This window comes from Nomascus leucogenys, chromosome 18 (assembly GCF_006542625.1).
Source record: "Nomascus leucogenys isolate Asia chromosome 18, Asia_NLE_v1, whole genome shotgun sequence".
Taxonomy (NCBI): Eukaryota; Metazoa; Chordata; class Mammalia; order Primates; family Hylobatidae; genus Nomascus; species Nomascus leucogenys.
In genome coordinates, this window is record NC_044398.1 from 102,991,986 (window position 1) to 103,009,052 (window position 17,067).

The 17,067-nt window shown below is 62.0% G+C and overlaps 1 protein-coding gene across 9 annotated transcripts; it reads left to right on the plus strand.

Moving 5' to 3' along the window:
* Nucleotides 1-861: 861 nt before the first annotated feature.
* RHBDF1 (rhomboid 5 homolog 1) lies at nucleotides 862-16,729 on the plus strand. 9 transcript variants are annotated; one of them, XM_030798994.1, is made up of 18 exons: nucleotides 866-975; nucleotides 8,671-8,811; nucleotides 8,881-9,011; nucleotides 9,914-10,127; nucleotides 10,511-10,720; nucleotides 10,796-10,918; nucleotides 10,998-11,155; nucleotides 11,631-11,885; nucleotides 11,987-12,098; nucleotides 12,223-12,297; nucleotides 12,398-12,559; nucleotides 13,152-13,252; nucleotides 13,410-13,473; nucleotides 14,980-15,074; nucleotides 15,313-15,388; nucleotides 15,458-15,558; nucleotides 15,680-15,833; nucleotides 16,030-16,729. In XM_030798994.1, exons 2-18 carry the CDS (start codon nucleotides 8,695-8,697, stop codon nucleotides 16,447-16,449), a joined length of 2,568 nt encoding a protein of 855 aa, XP_030654854.1. In that variant the 5' UTR covers nucleotides 866-975; nucleotides 8,671-8,694; the 3' UTR covers nucleotides 16,450-16,729. The 9 variants fall into 9 exon arrangements, with proteins under 9 accessions (XP_030654855.1, XP_030654854.1, XP_030654849.1 ...); XM_030798993.1 differs by having other exon boundaries at nucleotides 888-975; nucleotides 15,313-15,558; XM_030798995.1 differs by having other exon boundaries at nucleotides 862-975; nucleotides 8,671-9,376; nucleotides 15,313-15,558.
* The last annotated feature ends 338 nt before the right edge of the window (nucleotides 16,730-17,067 follow it).

A 17,067-nucleotide genomic window follows, 5' to 3' on the forward strand; every position in this document is an offset into this window, starting at 1 on the left:
GTCCAGCCCAGATTGTGCAGGGATATGAGCCCACCCCGAGGTGGCCGCTGAGTTCTGAGACAGTGAGAAGAGCCCAGAGTGGACACCAGACACTGCGCTGCCTCTACTGAGTGGCTTCAGGTGGGGCCGGTGCAGCCTGGCCTGAGTGCCTGCTGGTGGAGCAGGGCTTCTGCGGGTAGGGGCGCAGGGCGGGGGGAGGGGTAATTACTGTGGTCCTGAACTGAGTGTGTGCATCAGTGTGTACACTTGTGTGTGTGCACGAGTATGTACCCATGAAAGATGTACGTGAGTAGGTGGGTGCATGTGAGCATGTGCATGTGTAGGCGAATGAACGCATGAAGTGGAAGAATGTGGGGACGTGTGTGTATGATTGTGAGTGATTGGTGCACACGAATGTATGTGAGGGAATGTGAGTGCTCAGTGGGATTGGGTGAGTGTGGGTTACAGGACTTGTCAGTGTGGGCCTCTGGAGGAGGTCGGGTTTAGGGGAGCCAGGGATACACACTCATCCTCCACCCTTTACCCCGTACCTGCTCTCCCTCCTCACTCCCCCTCTTCTCAGCACAAATCAGGGCAGGACAGGTCAGGCCTCAATCTGGAGCCAGGGAGAGGCGGAGCCGCCCAGAGCTGATGCTGCCATCATCAGCTCCCACCAGGCCCTCTGTCGGGCCAAGGCGCTGGAGACCCCAGCCCCAGGTGTCCCCGCGGGCGGACACTGGGGAGAAGGGAGCCTAGCGGCCTTCCGGGAGGAGGTGACTTGGGCCGGGCAGGCGGGCGGCGCGCATTCCTGAGCTCTGAGTCAGCGCGACCGCCCCCTCCGGCCGGGCCCGCCCCCGGCGCGCACGCCCCTCGCTCCATGGCATTCCCGAGCGGGCCGGACCGGCGGGCGGGCGGGGACTCGGCCCTCCCGGCCAGCGGCGGCAGCCCCACCTCCCCGGCGCCCTCAGGACCCCGCAAAGACCCCCGGCGGCGGCAGTGAGTGAGCGCGGCCGGGAGCGCAGAGCTCCGGGGGCGGGCGGGTTCCGGGGCTGCGTCCGCCGAGCGCGGGGCGAGTCCTTAGCACCCCGTGGCCGGAGCTGCTCAGAGCGGCCGGGGCCGTGTCGGGGCCGGTGTCGGGGCCGGGGCCGGGGCTGGGGAGGGATCGCGGCGACGCCCCGCTGGGGCGGCCGGACTTTTCTTCCTGGAGTTTCCCGAGTCGCCCGCAGAGGCGGCCCAGCCCCGGATTCCTAGCCCGGCGCGCCGCAAAAATAGCCCGTGGCCGGATTAGCAGTCCCAGCGGCCTGGCCGGGCCGGACAGCTCGGCTCCAGCCCCCGCCCAACAGCTGAGGGTCCCAGGAACGGGAGGCTAGAGTCCGGGGGTGCCCCAGGTTCCTCTAAACTCCCCCCACTGCATTTTCCTTCCCGGCCACCACCGGTGGGTGGTGTCTCCAAGTTGAAACTCCAGCTCAGGGCGGGATGGTCCCTGTCCCAGCTGCCCTCACCGATAGGAATAGCAGGAACCGTGGAGCTCGGGGTGGGGGACTGACTCCACCTTCTGCCCCACGACAGCGACTCCCCCATCTGTAAACATCGAAGCTGCAGGGTGGGCTGGGAGCGACTCCTGAAGACCGACTCTCACTCTGTGCGCAGAGGCCAACGGGGACAGGCCTTCTCCCAGCTGGGGTGACAGCCAGACCCCAGATGCTCAGGGCGTTGGCAGAGGGCCTGGTTGTCTGTCATGCTGGGGGCATGTTTGTGGGGCTGGATGGGGAATGGGCAGGGGATCTTCCCTGGCCCCCCAAGGCCTGCTTCCAACCCAGGTGGTCCTGACGAGTTTCTTCTGTGTGTGCCGCTTGAGATGGTGAATGTGTGTCTGTCCGGGTGGGTGGGGCCTAGGTCTGGAGGCCCTACTCCTGTCCTGGGAACTCCCACCCGCCAACGGGACTTCCTGTTGGATACTGGGAGAAGATTCAAGGATGAAACTGGCTTTTCAGGTTTGACCCAGCTAGATGCCTGGGCAGTCCCAGGCTGGGTTCTCCCCACCCCTGTGGAGCCAACAGCAACCTCCTAGCCCCCACCCCAAGGGTGGGCGGAAGCTGGGGACCAAGCAGCTGGCTGGGGCTCAAGGGGTCCCTGCGGCGGAGCCCCCTGCCACCAGGGGTCATTCTGGGCAAGCTGGGCCCCTTTTCCTGAGAATGGGGCAGGGGCAAATGGAGTGCACGGGAGTCTGGTGGTCCCAGATTGAAGGCACTGGGCCTCAGACCCTTTTCCAGCCCTTCCAAGTAGCCTTCACTGGCTGGGTGGCCTCCACTGCACAAGCAGGCCCCTCAACCAGCACCCCTCATGAGCTGGCCGGTCCCCACCTTGGGGAGCTGACTTTCTAGGGGGCGCTCTTGGTTTAGGGGGAGTCGCCCAGGTCTCCCCTGCCTTTCAGGGACCATCAGGCCCTCCCCTAGGATCTTCCCAGCTACAGTCCCTGCCCAGGGCAACCCCAGTTGCTCTCCTCTGTGAGGGCCTCCGCCACACCGGCTTCCGTTCCCCCACCTCAGTGTCTGTGCCAGGATCACATTTTGCCCAATGATCGGATTCCTTGGCTCCTGCCTGTTTTCTGAGTTGGACGATTTTGGGGGTGACTCCTTCCTTCTTCAACTGAGATGCCCCTGATGGAGCAGATGGCAAGGGGTCTTAGAGGGGTCTGACAGCCGTCCACAGCCACAAGGCTGAAGAACCCTGGTGGTCTGCCTTGTCTCCTGGGGGTCTGCAGACAGGGTCCCTTCTACCACAGCTCCTGGGCAGACCTGGCCCAAGGCTTTGAGCTCCGTTATAGGCTCTGGGACCTTCCGCAATGATGGGCTTCTCTGAGCCTCAGTTTCCTTATCTGTAAGATGGATACAGAGCACCCCTCCCAGGGGTTAGACAGACCGGTGTGTTCAGTCAGGATCTGGTTTGAGGAAGCTGAGCCAGGCTCCTGAGGACCGAAGCCATTTCTACTCTGACTTGGTTTCCCTCCTGTGGCGTCTCCAGTCCTATCCTGCTTCTGGTGGTCCTGGGAGGGGGTTGCGGGGTTGCTGAGCCCAAGAGTTTCTGGGCACCTGGGAGCATGTGTGTAGGGTCAGTCAGGGACCCCTCTGGAGGGCTCTGACTGGTGACTGGGCTGCCCATCTGTCCTCTGGCCAGACGTGTGCAGGGGCTGTGGGGCCTCTCCCACCTCCAGCCTGCGGAGGGTGTCTTCGCCTAACTCCTGAGACCCAGCTAGACTCCAGACTGGGGACTAGAAGTGACCAGCTTACCAGGCAGTTTACACCCAGAATCTAGTGTAGCTAAGTCTTTGCTGCCATCTGCTTTCTGACTGTGTGGCCTGGACAGGTGCCCTGACCTGCACTTGGTGTCCCCTGATTCCTGGGTGTGTCTGCCATGTCAGCCCGTCAGACCCAACTGAGTCAGGGGTTTAGCTCTGGTGACCCCTGTGCCACATTTGCTAGCTGAGCCATGGGGCAGTGCCCCCCACCCAGTGCTGGCCCCTTTGTGTACTACCCTCCTAGGTCAGGTCCTCAGGGATTCCTGTGTCTCCAGGCCCTAGGGCGGCCTCCCTCACAGATGGCCTGTAGCAGGGAACCTCTTGTTCTGTCTACTTGTCTAGGGTGAGGAGGGAAGGCAGGGCGCTAGTCTGTCCTGCTGGGGACCTGCAGAGAACCTGCAAGGGTCTCAGGCCTGCCCTGCTCCACCCTGAACGTCATTTCTTCCACAGAAAAGAAGAGGCTTCACTGGGAGGGTTGAAGAGCACTTTGGGGTTTGCAAAGGGCCTAGCAAATATCATTCTGAGCATGATGCCATTAATAGACAAGGCAGAGAGGCCAGGTGACTTTCCCTTCATTAATCCAGAAGACCTGGATGCGAGGCTGCCAGACAGCTGGTGACCCCCTTCTCAAGGGAGATCTAGGATTGAGCTTCAGATTAGGAGTCAAACAGAAGCCTGAGGGTCAGAGAGCAGTGTGTGGGTGGGGATGCTGGAGGAGCCACCTCCCCTGGGATGCGGCTCGGGTGAGCTGAGGACACGTCTGGGCAGGTGTCCCGGGGTGAGACCCCTTGCTCCAGCTGACCTCAGCAGCAGGTGGTTACCTGGGAGGAGCAGAGTCCAGGCTTGATGGTTCTGGCCCCGGGGTTGGCAGTCAACTCTGCCGCCAGTTGTCCCTGCCAGCATGGTCCTGTGAGTGCAGGGCAGGCCTGAGCACAGCGGCGGTTGCTGCTCACACCTGAGGATGCACTCTACACTGGCTGTGGCCACTGTCTATGCCTAGACTGGCCAGAGCTTCTCTCTAGTCTCTTCCCAAACTCGACACCTTTGGAGGGTCCTGTCCCCAGGTGTCCCCGGGGCTGCCCCCTTGTTGCATATGCTTTAGGGCCCTTTCACCCCCCAGCTCCTGCCCTCCAGAGAGTGCCAAGTACCCACAGGCTACACCACTCTGTGATGGAGTCAGCCGCTGCCTCTTGTGCCAGGCACTGCTGTGACCCCTGATTTCCAGATGGGAAAGCTGAGGCTTGCTTAGGGTTGTAGGTGGTGGAGACACATGGGGCCAGAGCATCAGCCTGGGCTGTCCCCAGTGGCCTCCCTCCATCGGCTCCTGCTTTCTGGCTCTCCCTGCACCTGTGCACGCGGCTAGCTTGATGGGTGCCCAGACATCCCCAAAGCAGAAACCTGAGTTAACAGGACTCTCCACCATCCCCCACCCAGCCCTTCCACACCAGGCTCTGCAGGCAGCCAGAGTGGCCTTCAGTGTGCATGGCGCCAGTGGCTCCCTTGACCCTGCTCGTCCCTCAGCCTCATTGAGAGTCCTGCCCGCATCCCCCCAGCTGGTCCGGGGATGCACTGTGGCTTTGGGTGTCTCCTGATGGGGCTGGGCCTGGGCTGGCAGCTGTGATGCTGCTGCAGTGACTCAGATGCTGTGTGACCCCAGGCAGTCAGGCCTTCCATGGGCCACGGTTTCCCCATACAGTGAGGGGTCAGTGGGGTGGGGGAGACACTGTTTGGATCCCCCGAGGGGCTTTCTGGGAACAAGAGCCCACTGTGCGCCTGGGGAAGGCCTGGACACTGAGCCACTGTCTCTGGGAGAGCAATGTGCCGCTCCCTGGCCAGACTCTTTGTCCTGGGCCTGCCCCTCCCCACGCCTACTCCGGCTCTTCCTTTGGAATCCCACCCACTTGAGGCCCAGATGGGGATCTAGGCACACAGGGGTGGGGCAGCCCGGAACACCCAGCACTGCCCACCCACAGGACCTGTAACTGTGGGTTCTCAGGTCCCCTCCTGCCTGTACTCCTAGCAGCAGGAGTTTTTGTGGAGGTGGGAGCCCCAGGAGACCTGGATGTACAGTCATGGCGGCTGGTGCCTCCCTCATGAGCTGAGCACTCTACTGTCTCCTGGGGCTGACTGTGGTCCCCGGCTGAGACAGTACTGGGGAGGTCAGGTTCCCCGTACACGCTCACAGCTCTCTGCTCTTCTCACCCCCTAACTGTTCCCGCTTGTACCCCCTCATGCCAGACAGCCCCTCTTCCCAGACCCAGTTGAGGGGTCATCTTGAGGAATCCTCCATTACCCCAGATTAGGGACCCGATGGCCTGCGTTCTTCAGTGATCAGTGTTTACCCAGCGGTGGCTTCAGAGCAGGCCATTCCTGAGCACTGTGGAGCCAGCAGTGACAGGACAGTGGCCCATACATACGTGGACGAACTCTTGTCTTGTGCTGTGCCCGGGGATCCAGGCCGAGGACCACCTTTGGGGAGTAGGGCAGCCTGAGGCTGCAGGTCCTCCAGCACAGGGGAGGTTGGGCAGAGCGCATTTGCAGGGCTCTGAGATGGGAGGGAGTCAGGTGTGAGGAGCAGCGGAGAGCAGGAGCCATGGAAGTCATGGATGTGTGTGAGCCCATCAGCTGGCAAAGGTCTCTCACACTCCTGAGTGAAGAACCAGCTGGATGCCGCCTAGTGCCGCTGGGCACAGGTGGAGACTCCTGGAGAGGCTGCCCCCTGGATTCAGCCTGCTGATTCCTGGCAGTGGCCCCAGTCTCTACTCTGCGCCCTGCTCCTCTCTGGCCCCCATAATGGCCTCACTAAGAGCATTCGTCCATTTTCTGGGTGAGAACATGCTGGGAGTGTACTCAGAATGCTGTCCCAGCACTGTGGGTTCCGGAAGCCCCTTGCCGAGCACCACCTGCCTTCCCAACGTGCCTGACGCTGAAATTCCACCCTGAGTGTCTGAGACTCAGAGGTGGCCCCTCCTGGCTTTTCCTTACTAGCAGGGTGATCTTGCTGCAGTCCATATGCCCTGTGGAGGGAGGGCTGGGGGACGATGAGGAAATTGAGTTGTGACCCCTTCACACTGTGGCTGGGCCATATCCAGGACACGCAGGTCTGGGCTGGGTTTGGGCCACGAGTCAGATGCAGAGGGGTCTCCTGGTGCAGTTCCCAGAGGGACCTTGACCCACTCAGTTCTCAGTTAGGATGCCTTCCTGTCCGACCCTGTTGCACTCTGGGGCTCTGCATGGGCGAGGGGCCCTGGAGGGATTTCCCAGTGATGTGGAGGCAAGCTGCCACCCTTGGCTCTTGCCCCTGATTCCAGGCCAAGTATGGGCCAGGGACGGGAACTCAGCCTTAGGGGGCCATATGGATGGAACGACCCCTGGGCACCATGCCTGGGGAGTGCCCCAAAGCTTTGCCCCCCAACTCTCACCTGGGACGTGAAGTGCACAGTCAGCTCAGATAAGGGGCTGGAGCGTGAGAGGTGGGGTAAGAGGCAGCAGATGGCATCCCTGAAGGACCCCCACCCACCTGTGTCTGTTCTGGTACATGTAGGACCAGTAGGGGCTGTGAGCAGCATTCCCCGCCTTTCCCTGGTAGTACAGGGTCGGAAGAAGCCATGAGCTCTGTCCCAAGCCCGTCCCTGGCTGGCATAAGACCATTAGGAGCTGTGAGCAGCACCCTAGGCTGTCTCTAATTGTGCTGCCCTCCATATATGGCCTTGAGCAAGGCAAGCCTGTGTTTCCTGGCCTCAGTTTCCCTATTTGTACAGCATAGGTGGGGCTTCCCTCCAAGCAGCTGAGAGGGAGACCTATGAGTGAGAGCCATTTCTGGGGCCTTAGTGGGTGGGTTGCAGACCCTGCGGCTCTGAGTCTGTCGGAGGCGGCAGCCCTTTTTTTGTTGTTTCGTTTTGTTTTTTCTTTGAGATGCAGTCTCGCTCTGTCACCCAGGCTGGAGTGCAGTGGCGCGATCTCGGCTCACTGCAAGCTCCACCTCCTGGGTTGACGCCATTCTCCTGCCTCAGCCTCCTGAGTAGCTGGGACTACAGGCGCCCACCACCACACCCGGCTAATTTTTTTGTATTTTTAGTAGAGACGGGGTTTCACCGCGTTAGCCAGGGTGGTCTTGATCTCCTGACCTCGTGATCTGCCCACCTTGGTCTCCCAAAGTTCTGGGATTACAGGCGTGAGCCACTGCGCCCGGCCTGAGGTTGCAGCTCTTTAAAGAGGCTGAGGAATTTGGGGTTTTCTGTCCAAAATTGCTTCAGGAAGCTCTGGCCAGCCCCCCACTATCTGTCTCGTGTCGTGCTCAGGGGCCCTTCTCAATTTGGGTCTCCACTGGAATTGCCGTGTGGTCCCCCTGGGTTGGGAACAGCTGCAGGTCTGCCAGGAAGGTGTAAGGGGGAAATGGAGTCATAGTCACATGGCCAGGCAGTGGTGGCCAGAATCGAACCCTGCCTGTCTGCTCTGGGGCCTTCCCCTGGGCCCTGGCCCTGTGCCTGGGATGCTCACGGTAGAGCCAACCATGCAATGCCCCGCAGCCCCGGCACCGAGCCGCCTCACTGCTGTTTCTGGGCACGTGGCGCCACCTGGTGGTCACTATGGTGTCTGCGCCCAGGTGGTTTCTGGAAAGTCATTTGTGCACAGGAGCCTCGGGGCCACCAGCTGCTGCTCTGTCACCCTCTTTCATGAATGTGGTGACTCTATGCAGTGGACCGATCACACACCCCTTACAGGCTGTCATGTGCATAGTGGGCCCTTTGTCCCTGGAGTGGAAGTCTTGGTGGGTAAGAGGGTGAGGCCTGGGTAAGACAGGTCTGAGATTTGCCCTGGGCACAGACTAGGGTGAGCCTCATGTCACTAAGACCTCACATCGGCTGTCCCGTGTGTGTGCAAACTCCTGCAACGCCAGCTGTGCTCACTCCCCTCCTTCAAGCCTTTGCTCAGATGTCACTTCACAGGGAGGCCTCACTGCCTCCTGTCAAGCAACCCTAGTTTGCTTTTTTCCCCCCCATCATACTTAGCATCTTTTAACCGGTACATTCACTTATTTAAAAAGTTTATTGTCTAGACTGTAAGCTCCAGGAGGGCAGGGATTTTGTCTCGTTTCTCCACCAATGTGCCTCAAGCACCTGGAGCAGTATCCTGATCGTAGTGTGTGCTAAGATAGTTGTCCCATGGACTTATGTTGTCTGAGGACCTAGGATGTGCCCAGCACTGTCTGTTGGGATGAACAAGGCAGGCACAGAGAAAGTCAGTGCTGAGCATATAGTAGTGCTCTGACAATGGGGGACATGAGCACCACGGTTGGGCTTATCACTGCTTCTCCCTCCTCCCGGGTCTGGGTGCAATGAATCTTCAGATGTCAGCGTTGTCATTACTGAATAACACACCGTGCCCTGCAGGCCTGCCTTGCTCCGCCAGGAACCATGAGTGAGGCCCGCAGGGACAGCACGAGCAGCCTGCAGCGCAAGAAGCCACCCTGGCTAAAGCTGGACATTCCCTCTGCGGTGCCCCCGACAGTGGAAGAGCCCAGCTTCCTGCAGGTAGGCCCTGGCCTGCAGGGACTGTGGGTGCCCCCTGTCCAGTACCCTCACCATGACCCTGTTGCCCAGCCCCTGAGGCGACAGGCTTTCCTGAGGAGCGTGAGTATGCCAGCCGAGACAGCCCACATCTCTTCGCCCCACCATGAGCTCCGGCGGCCGGTGCTGCAGCGCCAGACGTCCATCACACAGACCATCCGCAGGTACCAACGCTGCCCAGCTGCTCCATGGGGTGGGAGCTGGGGGCTGGTGGGGCAGAGGCAGGTACACTGAGGATGGGGATGAGAACAAGGGCCCTCCTGTCTCAGCTTCCTCCTCCATGTTGGTCCCCACATCCCCTTGCCCTCCTCCTGTTCTAGAGACTGACCGCTCTCACCCCACTACCCTGCTCCACTCCCTTCTCTTCAGCACTCACTCTCTCCTTCTCTGTCTCCACCACCCGGATGCTCTGGCCTCTTAGCAGCCGACAAGTACGCTTCGGGCGTGTCCACACTCTACCCCTCTTGGGTCCCCGGGCTGCCCGCAGGGCCTTCCCACAGCGCCAGTCTCTCTCTTGGTCCCTGCTCAGGTATCTCATACAGGTCATGAATGTGTTGGTGTTTTCTGGCATGTGCTTGGCATGTGGCCTCTTGGGAGCTGCCAACGTGGTTGGCATTCCCTGGGGCTCCTAACGGCAGGTGCTGGCAGTGTTTTTGTTTGCATGTCCAAGTGCTGTGGACAGCCTGCCTGGGCCTGTAAGCGCCTGCTGTCTGAGCTCTGTGGGGTCCTGGGGCCAAGCTCTCTCGGGTTGAGCTCTCAGCTCCCTCTCTGGACTCAGTGTCTCCCCTCAACTGCCCCTCAGGGATGGTGGGTGAGGGCCTCTATGAAGCACTCAACCGGGCAAGGCCTGCCAGCTGTGGTCTAGTGGAAACCTGGAGTTGGCTAACAGTTCAGGGGGTGGCTAGAACCCACTCATCCTCTTATTGGACCTTGCACACCCAGACCCTGGCCCCCGGAGTGACTGCAGGCCGGGGGCAGGGCATGCTGCCCCAGAGGAGGGCCTTTGAAGTCCCCTGCCTGGGAGGAGGCGATCTGGCCGCCCCTTGCTGAGTCCCTGCCATGCCAGGGGGACCGCTGACTGGTTTGGAGTGAGCAAGGACAGTGACAGCACCCAGAAATGGCAGCGCAAGAGCATCCGTCACTGCAGCCAGCGCTACGGGAAGCTGAAGCCCCAGGTCCTCCGGGAGCTGGACCTGCCCAGCCAGGACAACGTGTCGCTGACCAGCACCGAGACGCCACCCCCACTCTACGTGGGGCCATGCCAGCTGGGCATGCAGAAGGTATGCCTGCCTGTTGCTGCCTCCTGCAGGCCCCTCCTTCTGCTCCCAGGGGCTGGGGCTGTGGACACAGCCAGCCTGAGCAGAAGGGACTCTCTGGGAGCTCACGGTCTGGAAGGGCGGTCAGACAGCCTGCTCGTGAAGGCACCTGGAACAGTCTCTGGGGAGGGGTACCTTGGGATTGCACCAGGGGGCCAGTGTCTGGATGGGAGAGCATTCCAGGCAGGACCTCTAGGTGCTGTAGGGTGGGAGTAGTGCCCATACAGCTGTCCAGGGGCCCGTGAGGAGTCAGGAGCAGCAGTCACGCTCTTTGCAAGGCCTCTGTGCGTCTGGGTGAGCTAGGAGCCCCCGTGGTCCTGACTCCAGCATCTCCTCCCTTCCTCCAGATCATAGACCCCCTGGCCCGTGGCCGCGCCTTCCGTGTAGCAGATGACACTGCGGAAGGCCTGAGTGCCCCACACACTCCCGTCACGCCGGGTGCTGCCTCCCTCTGCTCCTTCTCCAGCTCCCGCTCAGGTTTCCACCGGCTCCCGCGGCGGCGCAAGCGAGAGTCGGTGGCCAAGATGAGCTTCCGGGCGGCCGCAGCACTGATGAAAGTGGGTGCAGGGGCCAAAGGTGGGGTTGGGGGCTGAGCCAGCAGCCGGGTGTCATGCTCACTTCCCCGTCCCCAGGGCCGCTCCGTTAGGGATGGCACCTTGCGCCGGGCACAGCGTCGAAGCTTCACTCCAGCCAGCTTTCTGGAGGAGGACACAACTGATTTCCCCGATGAGCTGGACACATCCTTCTTTGCCCGGGTAAGAAGTGCCCAGGGCGTCCCCCCACCCCCCGTTCCCTTCATCCCTGCGTCCAGCCTGACCTCATGTGTTTGCTCAGGAAGGTACCCTCCATGAAGAGCTGTCCACATACCCGGACGAAGTTTTCGAGTCCCCATCGGAGGCAGCGCTAAAGGACTGGGAGAAGGCACCGGAGCAGGCGGACCTCACCGGCGGGGCCCTGGACCGCAGCGAGCTTGAGCGCAGCCACTTGATGCTGTGAGTGCGGCAGGCAGGGAAGGGGGGCAGAGAGAGACCCCGGGGCCCGTCAGGAACAGCTGGGCGAGTGTCGGCATTCACCTCTGTGGGCGATGGAAGGGGAGGCCTCAGGGACTGGGAACTCACTGGCCACCAGGGGTGGGAGACGCAGGGCTGGGCATGGCCTCAGTCTCATGGCTTGCCTGTGGAATGGGACAGCAATCTTAGAGCCTAGGGGCTGGGCAGAATCCAGCGGGGAGGCGGAGGTGACAGAGGTGATACTTGCTGAGTTGCAGAACTCAGCGGGTCCCGGTTCCAGCTCCCTGCCATCCCCGGAGGCGCGCAGTGTTGCTTTTTTACTGGCAAGGAGAAGGCAGATGCCGGGTGACTTGCACAGCATCTTCACCAGGATAGAGACAGGGTGCCCTGGTGCCCCGGGGAGGGACGGCAGCAGTCTGGGGGGCTGGGGCGGGAGGTGAACGCCGGCTCCCTCCAGGCCCTTGGAGCGAGGCTGGCGGAAGCAGAAGGAGGGCGCCGCAGCCCCGCAGCCCAAGGTGCGGCTCCGACAGGAGGTGGTGAGCACCGCGGGGCCGCGGCGGGGCCAGCGTATCGCGGTGCCGGTGCGCAAGCTCTTCGCCCGGGAGAAGCGGCCGTATGGGCTGGGCATGGTGGGACGACTCACCAACCGCACCTACCGCAAGCGCATCGACAGCTTCGTCAAGCGCCAGATCGAGGACATGGACGACCACAGGTAGGCGTGGCAGGCAAGGCCTGGGTTGGGATGGAGGCTCCTGGGGGAGGGTGGGGGCTCCGGGCTGGGGATGAGGCCCCCGCTGACGCTCCACCCCGCAGGCCCTTCTTCACCTACTGGCTCACCTTCGTGCACTCGCTCGTCACCATTCTAGCCGTGTGCATCTATGGCATCGCGCCCGTGGGCTTCTCGCAGCATGAAACGGTGGACTCGGTGAGCCCCTGTGCCTTCACTGGGCCCAGATGAGTGGAGTCTGGGCACTGGACCCGCTCCCGACCCGCTCTGGGAGGAGAGGGCCAGAGTCGGGCCCGTCTGATCCCGCTCCCCAACCTCCCAGGTGCTGCGGAACCGCGGGGTCTACGAGAACGTCAAGTACGTGCAGCAGGAGAACTTCTGGATCGGGCCCAGCTCGGTGAGGGCGGGGCTGGGGGCGGGGCCGGCGGGGGCGGGACCTGGAGGTGCCCGGCGGGCAGGAGGCCTGGACTGCAGCTGCTCGTCTCCCTGGCCCGCAGGAGGCCCTCATCCACCTGGGCGCCAAGTTTTCGCCCTGTATGCGCCAGGACCCGCAGGTGCACAGCTTCATTCGCTCAGCGCGCGAGCGCGAGAAGCACTCCGCCTGCTGCGTGCGCAACGACAGGTCGGGCTGCGTGCAGACCTCGGAGGAGGAGTGCTCGGTGCGTTTCCCCGCCCTGGACTCCCACCCTCGTCTGCCCCGTGTACGCTCTTTCCTTCAGACTTCAGATAGACTCGGCAGAGTGATCCTTCGCCCTCGTTCCTGGCACATCCCGCCGTCCTTATGTGCAAGGGCCTTTCTTGTCATATTTATTCTAACCCTAACCCGAACCCTCCCCCATCTCCAGCTCCTCGCCCCAGAGACCATCATCTGATTTGGTCTTTTGATTTGGGTGTACTCTTCCAGCATGTGTCTTAAAGCTTACATAAGTGGTATTTGCCTCTTTTACACTAAGCAATTTTTTAAAAAATTCATCCATACTTTCATCACATCATCTTATATGGAAGTGCCATAGTCCATACCAGTTTCCTGATTTAGGACACAGAGGCTGTTTCTGATTTTCAGCTAACAGGAATTATGCTATCAAACTCCTTGTAAGAGTCTTTTCCAACATGCATGTGTATCTCAAGAGCGGGGGTGACTCGTAGAAGCGGAGGGAAGAGCTCAGTGGCTTTGCCTTCAGCTCCTGACTCTCTGCGCTCCCCTCACTGCCCTGACCCAACTGGACCTGACCCTGTGTCCCCCTCCCACAGTCCACGCTGGCAGTGTGGGTGAAGTGGCCCATCCATCCCAGCGCCCCAGAGCTTGCGGGCCACACGAGACAGTTTGGCTCTGTCTGCCACCAGGATCCCAGGTTAGTCCTGCCGGCAGCTCTCTCACCTGCCTTTGTCCACGCCTGCCCCGGGGGCTGTGGTGCAGAGGGTGTAGGGGCTGCTCTTGGTGACTCAGCTGGAAGGGTGCCAATGCTAGGGGCTGGAAGCAGGGTCTCACCACGTACTTGGCTCCTGCAGGGTGTGTGATGAGCCCTCCTCGGAAGACCCCCACGAGTGGCCAGAAGACATCACCAAGTGGCCGGTGAGCTGCAGCGGGTGGGGGCGGTGAGCTGCAGTGGGGAGTGGCCGATGAGCTGCAGTGGGGGAGGAGTGGCCGGTGAGCTGCAGGGGGGGAGGGGGGGGGGGGGGGGGGGGGGGGGGGGGGGGGAGTGGCCGGTGAGCTGCAGTGGGGGGAGGGCCGGTGAGCTGCAGGGGGGAGGAGTGGCCGGTGAGCTGCAGTGGGGGAGTGGCGGTGAGCTGCAGGGGGGGGAGTGGCCGTGAGCTGCAGGGGGGAGTGGCCGGTGAGCTGCAGTGGGGGAGGAGTGGCGGTGAGCTGCAGGGGGGGGGTGGCGGTGAGCTGCAGGGGGGGTGGCTGGTGAGCTGCAGGGGGGGTGGCTGGTGAGCTGCAGGGGGGAGGAGTGGCCGGTGAGCTGCAGTGGGGGGGGTGGCGGTGAGCTGCAGTGGGGGGCGTGAGCTGCAGGGGGGGGGTGGGTGAGCTGCAGGGGGGGGGGTGGCCGTGAGCTGCAGGGGGGAGGGTGGCCGGTGAGCTGCAGCGGGGGGGGTGGCGCAGGGGGGGGTGGCCGTGAGCTGCAGGGGGGGGAGTGGCCGTGAGCTGCAGGGGGGAGGTGGCCGTGAGCTGCAGGGGGGGGGTGGCCGGTGAGCTGCAGCGGGGGGTGGCCAGTGAGCTGCAGCGGGGGAGGAGTGGCTGGTCAGCTGCAGCGGGAGGGGGGGCGGTGAGCTGCAGCGGGTGGGGGCTGGTTAGCTGCAGCGGGAGGGGGGGCGGTGAGCTGCAGCGGGTGGGGGCTGGTGAGCTGCAGCAGGGAGGGGATGGCCGGTGAGCTGCAGCGGGGAGGGGGTGGCCGGTGAGCTGCAGCGGGAGGGAGGTCGGTGAGCTGCAGCGGGGAGGGGGTGGCCGGTGAGCTGCAGCGGGGAGGGGGTGGCCGGTGAGCTGCAGCGGGGAGGGGGTGGCCGGTGAGCTGCAGTGGGGAGGGGGTGGCTGGTGAGCTGCAGTGGGGAGGGGGTGGCCGGTGAGCTGCAGTGGGGAGGGGGTGGCCGGTGAGCTGCAGCAGGGGGGTGGCCGGTGAGCTGCAGTGGGGAGGGGGTGGCCGGTGAGCTGCAGTGGGGAGGGGGTGGCTGGTGAGCTGCAGTGGGGAGGGAGGTCGGTGAGCTGCAGCGGGGGGTTGTTAGGGAGTCCTCCATGTCATGTGGGGGAGAATGCCACACCCCACCCACTGGTGATGCCAGAGATTCCCATCATGGGACCACCTCACGTTTTCAGATGCTGTGCACCTGGCCTTTGCACAGCCTGTCCACCAACCAGCGCCTGCCCCTCTGAGCAAGTAGATCAAGAGAACTAGATGGAGACTTGAAAGGTCAAGTGACATTATTCCAGTTTGATAGAGACTCAGAGTGTGGTGGCTTGAAGTCAAGGAAGCCACACCGTTTTCTACTTTATGAGCCCACCCATCTTTGCCTCTACCCCCAAACATGGTGTGGGGCCAAAGGTTGGGGGAGGCCCTGACCCAGCTCGTCCCCATTTGTGACCCAGATCTGCACCAAAAACAGCGCCGGGAACCACACCAACCATCCCCACATGGACTGTGTCATCACAGGACGGCCCTGCTGCATTGGCACCAAGGGCAGGTACGTGTGCGTGCCAGCGAGTGCAGCTGGTCTCTGGGCTCAGAGCATCGCCCTAGGGCGGTGTCTTCTCCCTAACTAAATCCTGAAATAACCCGGTATACCAAGGGTGTGGGGTTAGAGGGGGTCTGGACTTCCTTGGGGCCAACAAAGGTGGGTAGGTGCGGCTGAAGCTTGCCCTGGATGCCAGCAATCCCCCTCTGCGAGGCAGCAGCCTCCGGACCCTGGCCTGCCTTTCTAGGTGTGAGATCACCTCCCGGGAGTACTGTGACTTCATGAGGGGCTACTTCCACGAGGAGGCCACGCTCTGCTCTCAGGTAGGTCTCCCGAGTGTCCGTCGTTCCCCTCCCCCAGCTGCTGTGATGCTGATCTGCTGCTCTGCGCAGGTGCACTGCATGGATGATGTGTGTGGGCTCCTGCCTTTCCTCAACCCCGAGGTGCCTGACCAGTTCTACCGCCTGTGGCTATCCCTCTTCCTGCACGCCGGGCAAGTGACACTGTGGGCCGGGTGGGGGGTCTCAGGGTCCCCGGGATTGGCTGGCTGGGGGTGGCACAGAGGTCACTTCCCTGCTGAATGTCTCCCGACCCCCACCTGCTACTGACTACAGGATCCTGCACTGCCTGGTGTCCATCTGCTTCCAGATGACTGTCCTGCGGGACCTGGAGAAGCTGGCAGGCTGGCACCGCATAGCCATCATCTACCTGCTCAGTGGTGTCACTGGCAACCTGGCCAGTGCCATCTTCCTGCCGTACCGAGCAGAGGTAAGGCTGGCCCTCAGGGTGGGGATCCTCCGCTGTGAGCCTGTCCGTATCGGGCACTGAGTCTGGGAGCATCTCCAGTTGGATCCTAGGTCTCAGTGTGCTCTGGGCCATGGGAAGTGGGGCAGAAAGATGAGGCCTTGGGTCCAGGGGGCCTGCCCAGCCCCACTGCCTTACAGCTACCCCAACCATCCCCCAGGTGGGTCCCGCTGGCTCCCAGTTCGGCATCCTGGCCTGCCTCTTCGTGGAGCTCTTCCAGAGCTGGCAGATCCTGGCGCGGCCCTGGCGTGCCTTCTTCAAGCTGCTGGCTGTGGTGCTCTTCCTCTTCACCTTTGGGCTGCTGCCCTGGATTGACAACTTTGCCCACATCTCAGGGTTCATCAGTGGCCTCTTCCTCTCCTTCGCCTTCTTGCCCTATATCAGCTTTGGCAAGTTCGACCTGTATCGGAAACGCTGCCAGATCATCGTCTTTCAGGTGGTCTTCCTGGGTCTCCTGGCCGGCCTGGTGGTCCTCTTCTACTTCTACCCTGTCCGCTGTGAGTGGTGTGAGGTCCTCACCTGCATCCCCTTCACTGACAAGTTCTGCGAGAAGTACGAACTGGACGCTCAGCTCCACTGAGCTGGCTGTGGGCTCCAGGGCCGTGCACTCCAGCAGGCCAGAGCCAGACACGGCAACCCTGAGCCTCACAGGCTTACAGGAGTCACCTGCTCCATGTGGGGACTGGCCTGTTTCCTGAACACAGACCTCTTTCTTGTGCCTTGTTCACTTCCGTTGAATCCCTCGTACTGCCGGGCACTTATTATACTACTTCCTGTCATAACCTTCTAACTTGTTTCTTGACGACCACCTCATGTGGCCAATAAATGGACTGGGAGCGTTTTAGCTGCCGTTAACTTGACCACGGCTTCTCTGCCCTTCTTTGTTTCTGGCTGGAAGCTGTGGAGGGAGGTCCTGCAGGCCCCTTGTGGCTGACTCACCTGGGCAGGGAACTGAGTGTCAGATACAGTCACAGGCTCTTTCACTTCCAGTGAAATCCTTCAGCCAGGCACGTGCACCTTGCTGTTTCTCCTTAAGAGTGGCTGCTGGCCAACGCTGGGAAAAGGACCTAGGGATGTGCTGTCATACCCTCCCCACATGCTGGGAGGCACCCTGCCCCCACCCTTAGCAGCTCCAATTTCCACCCCACACTCCCTCCTTGTCCACTGAACCTGCTGAAAGCACTGCTGCAGGCGAACC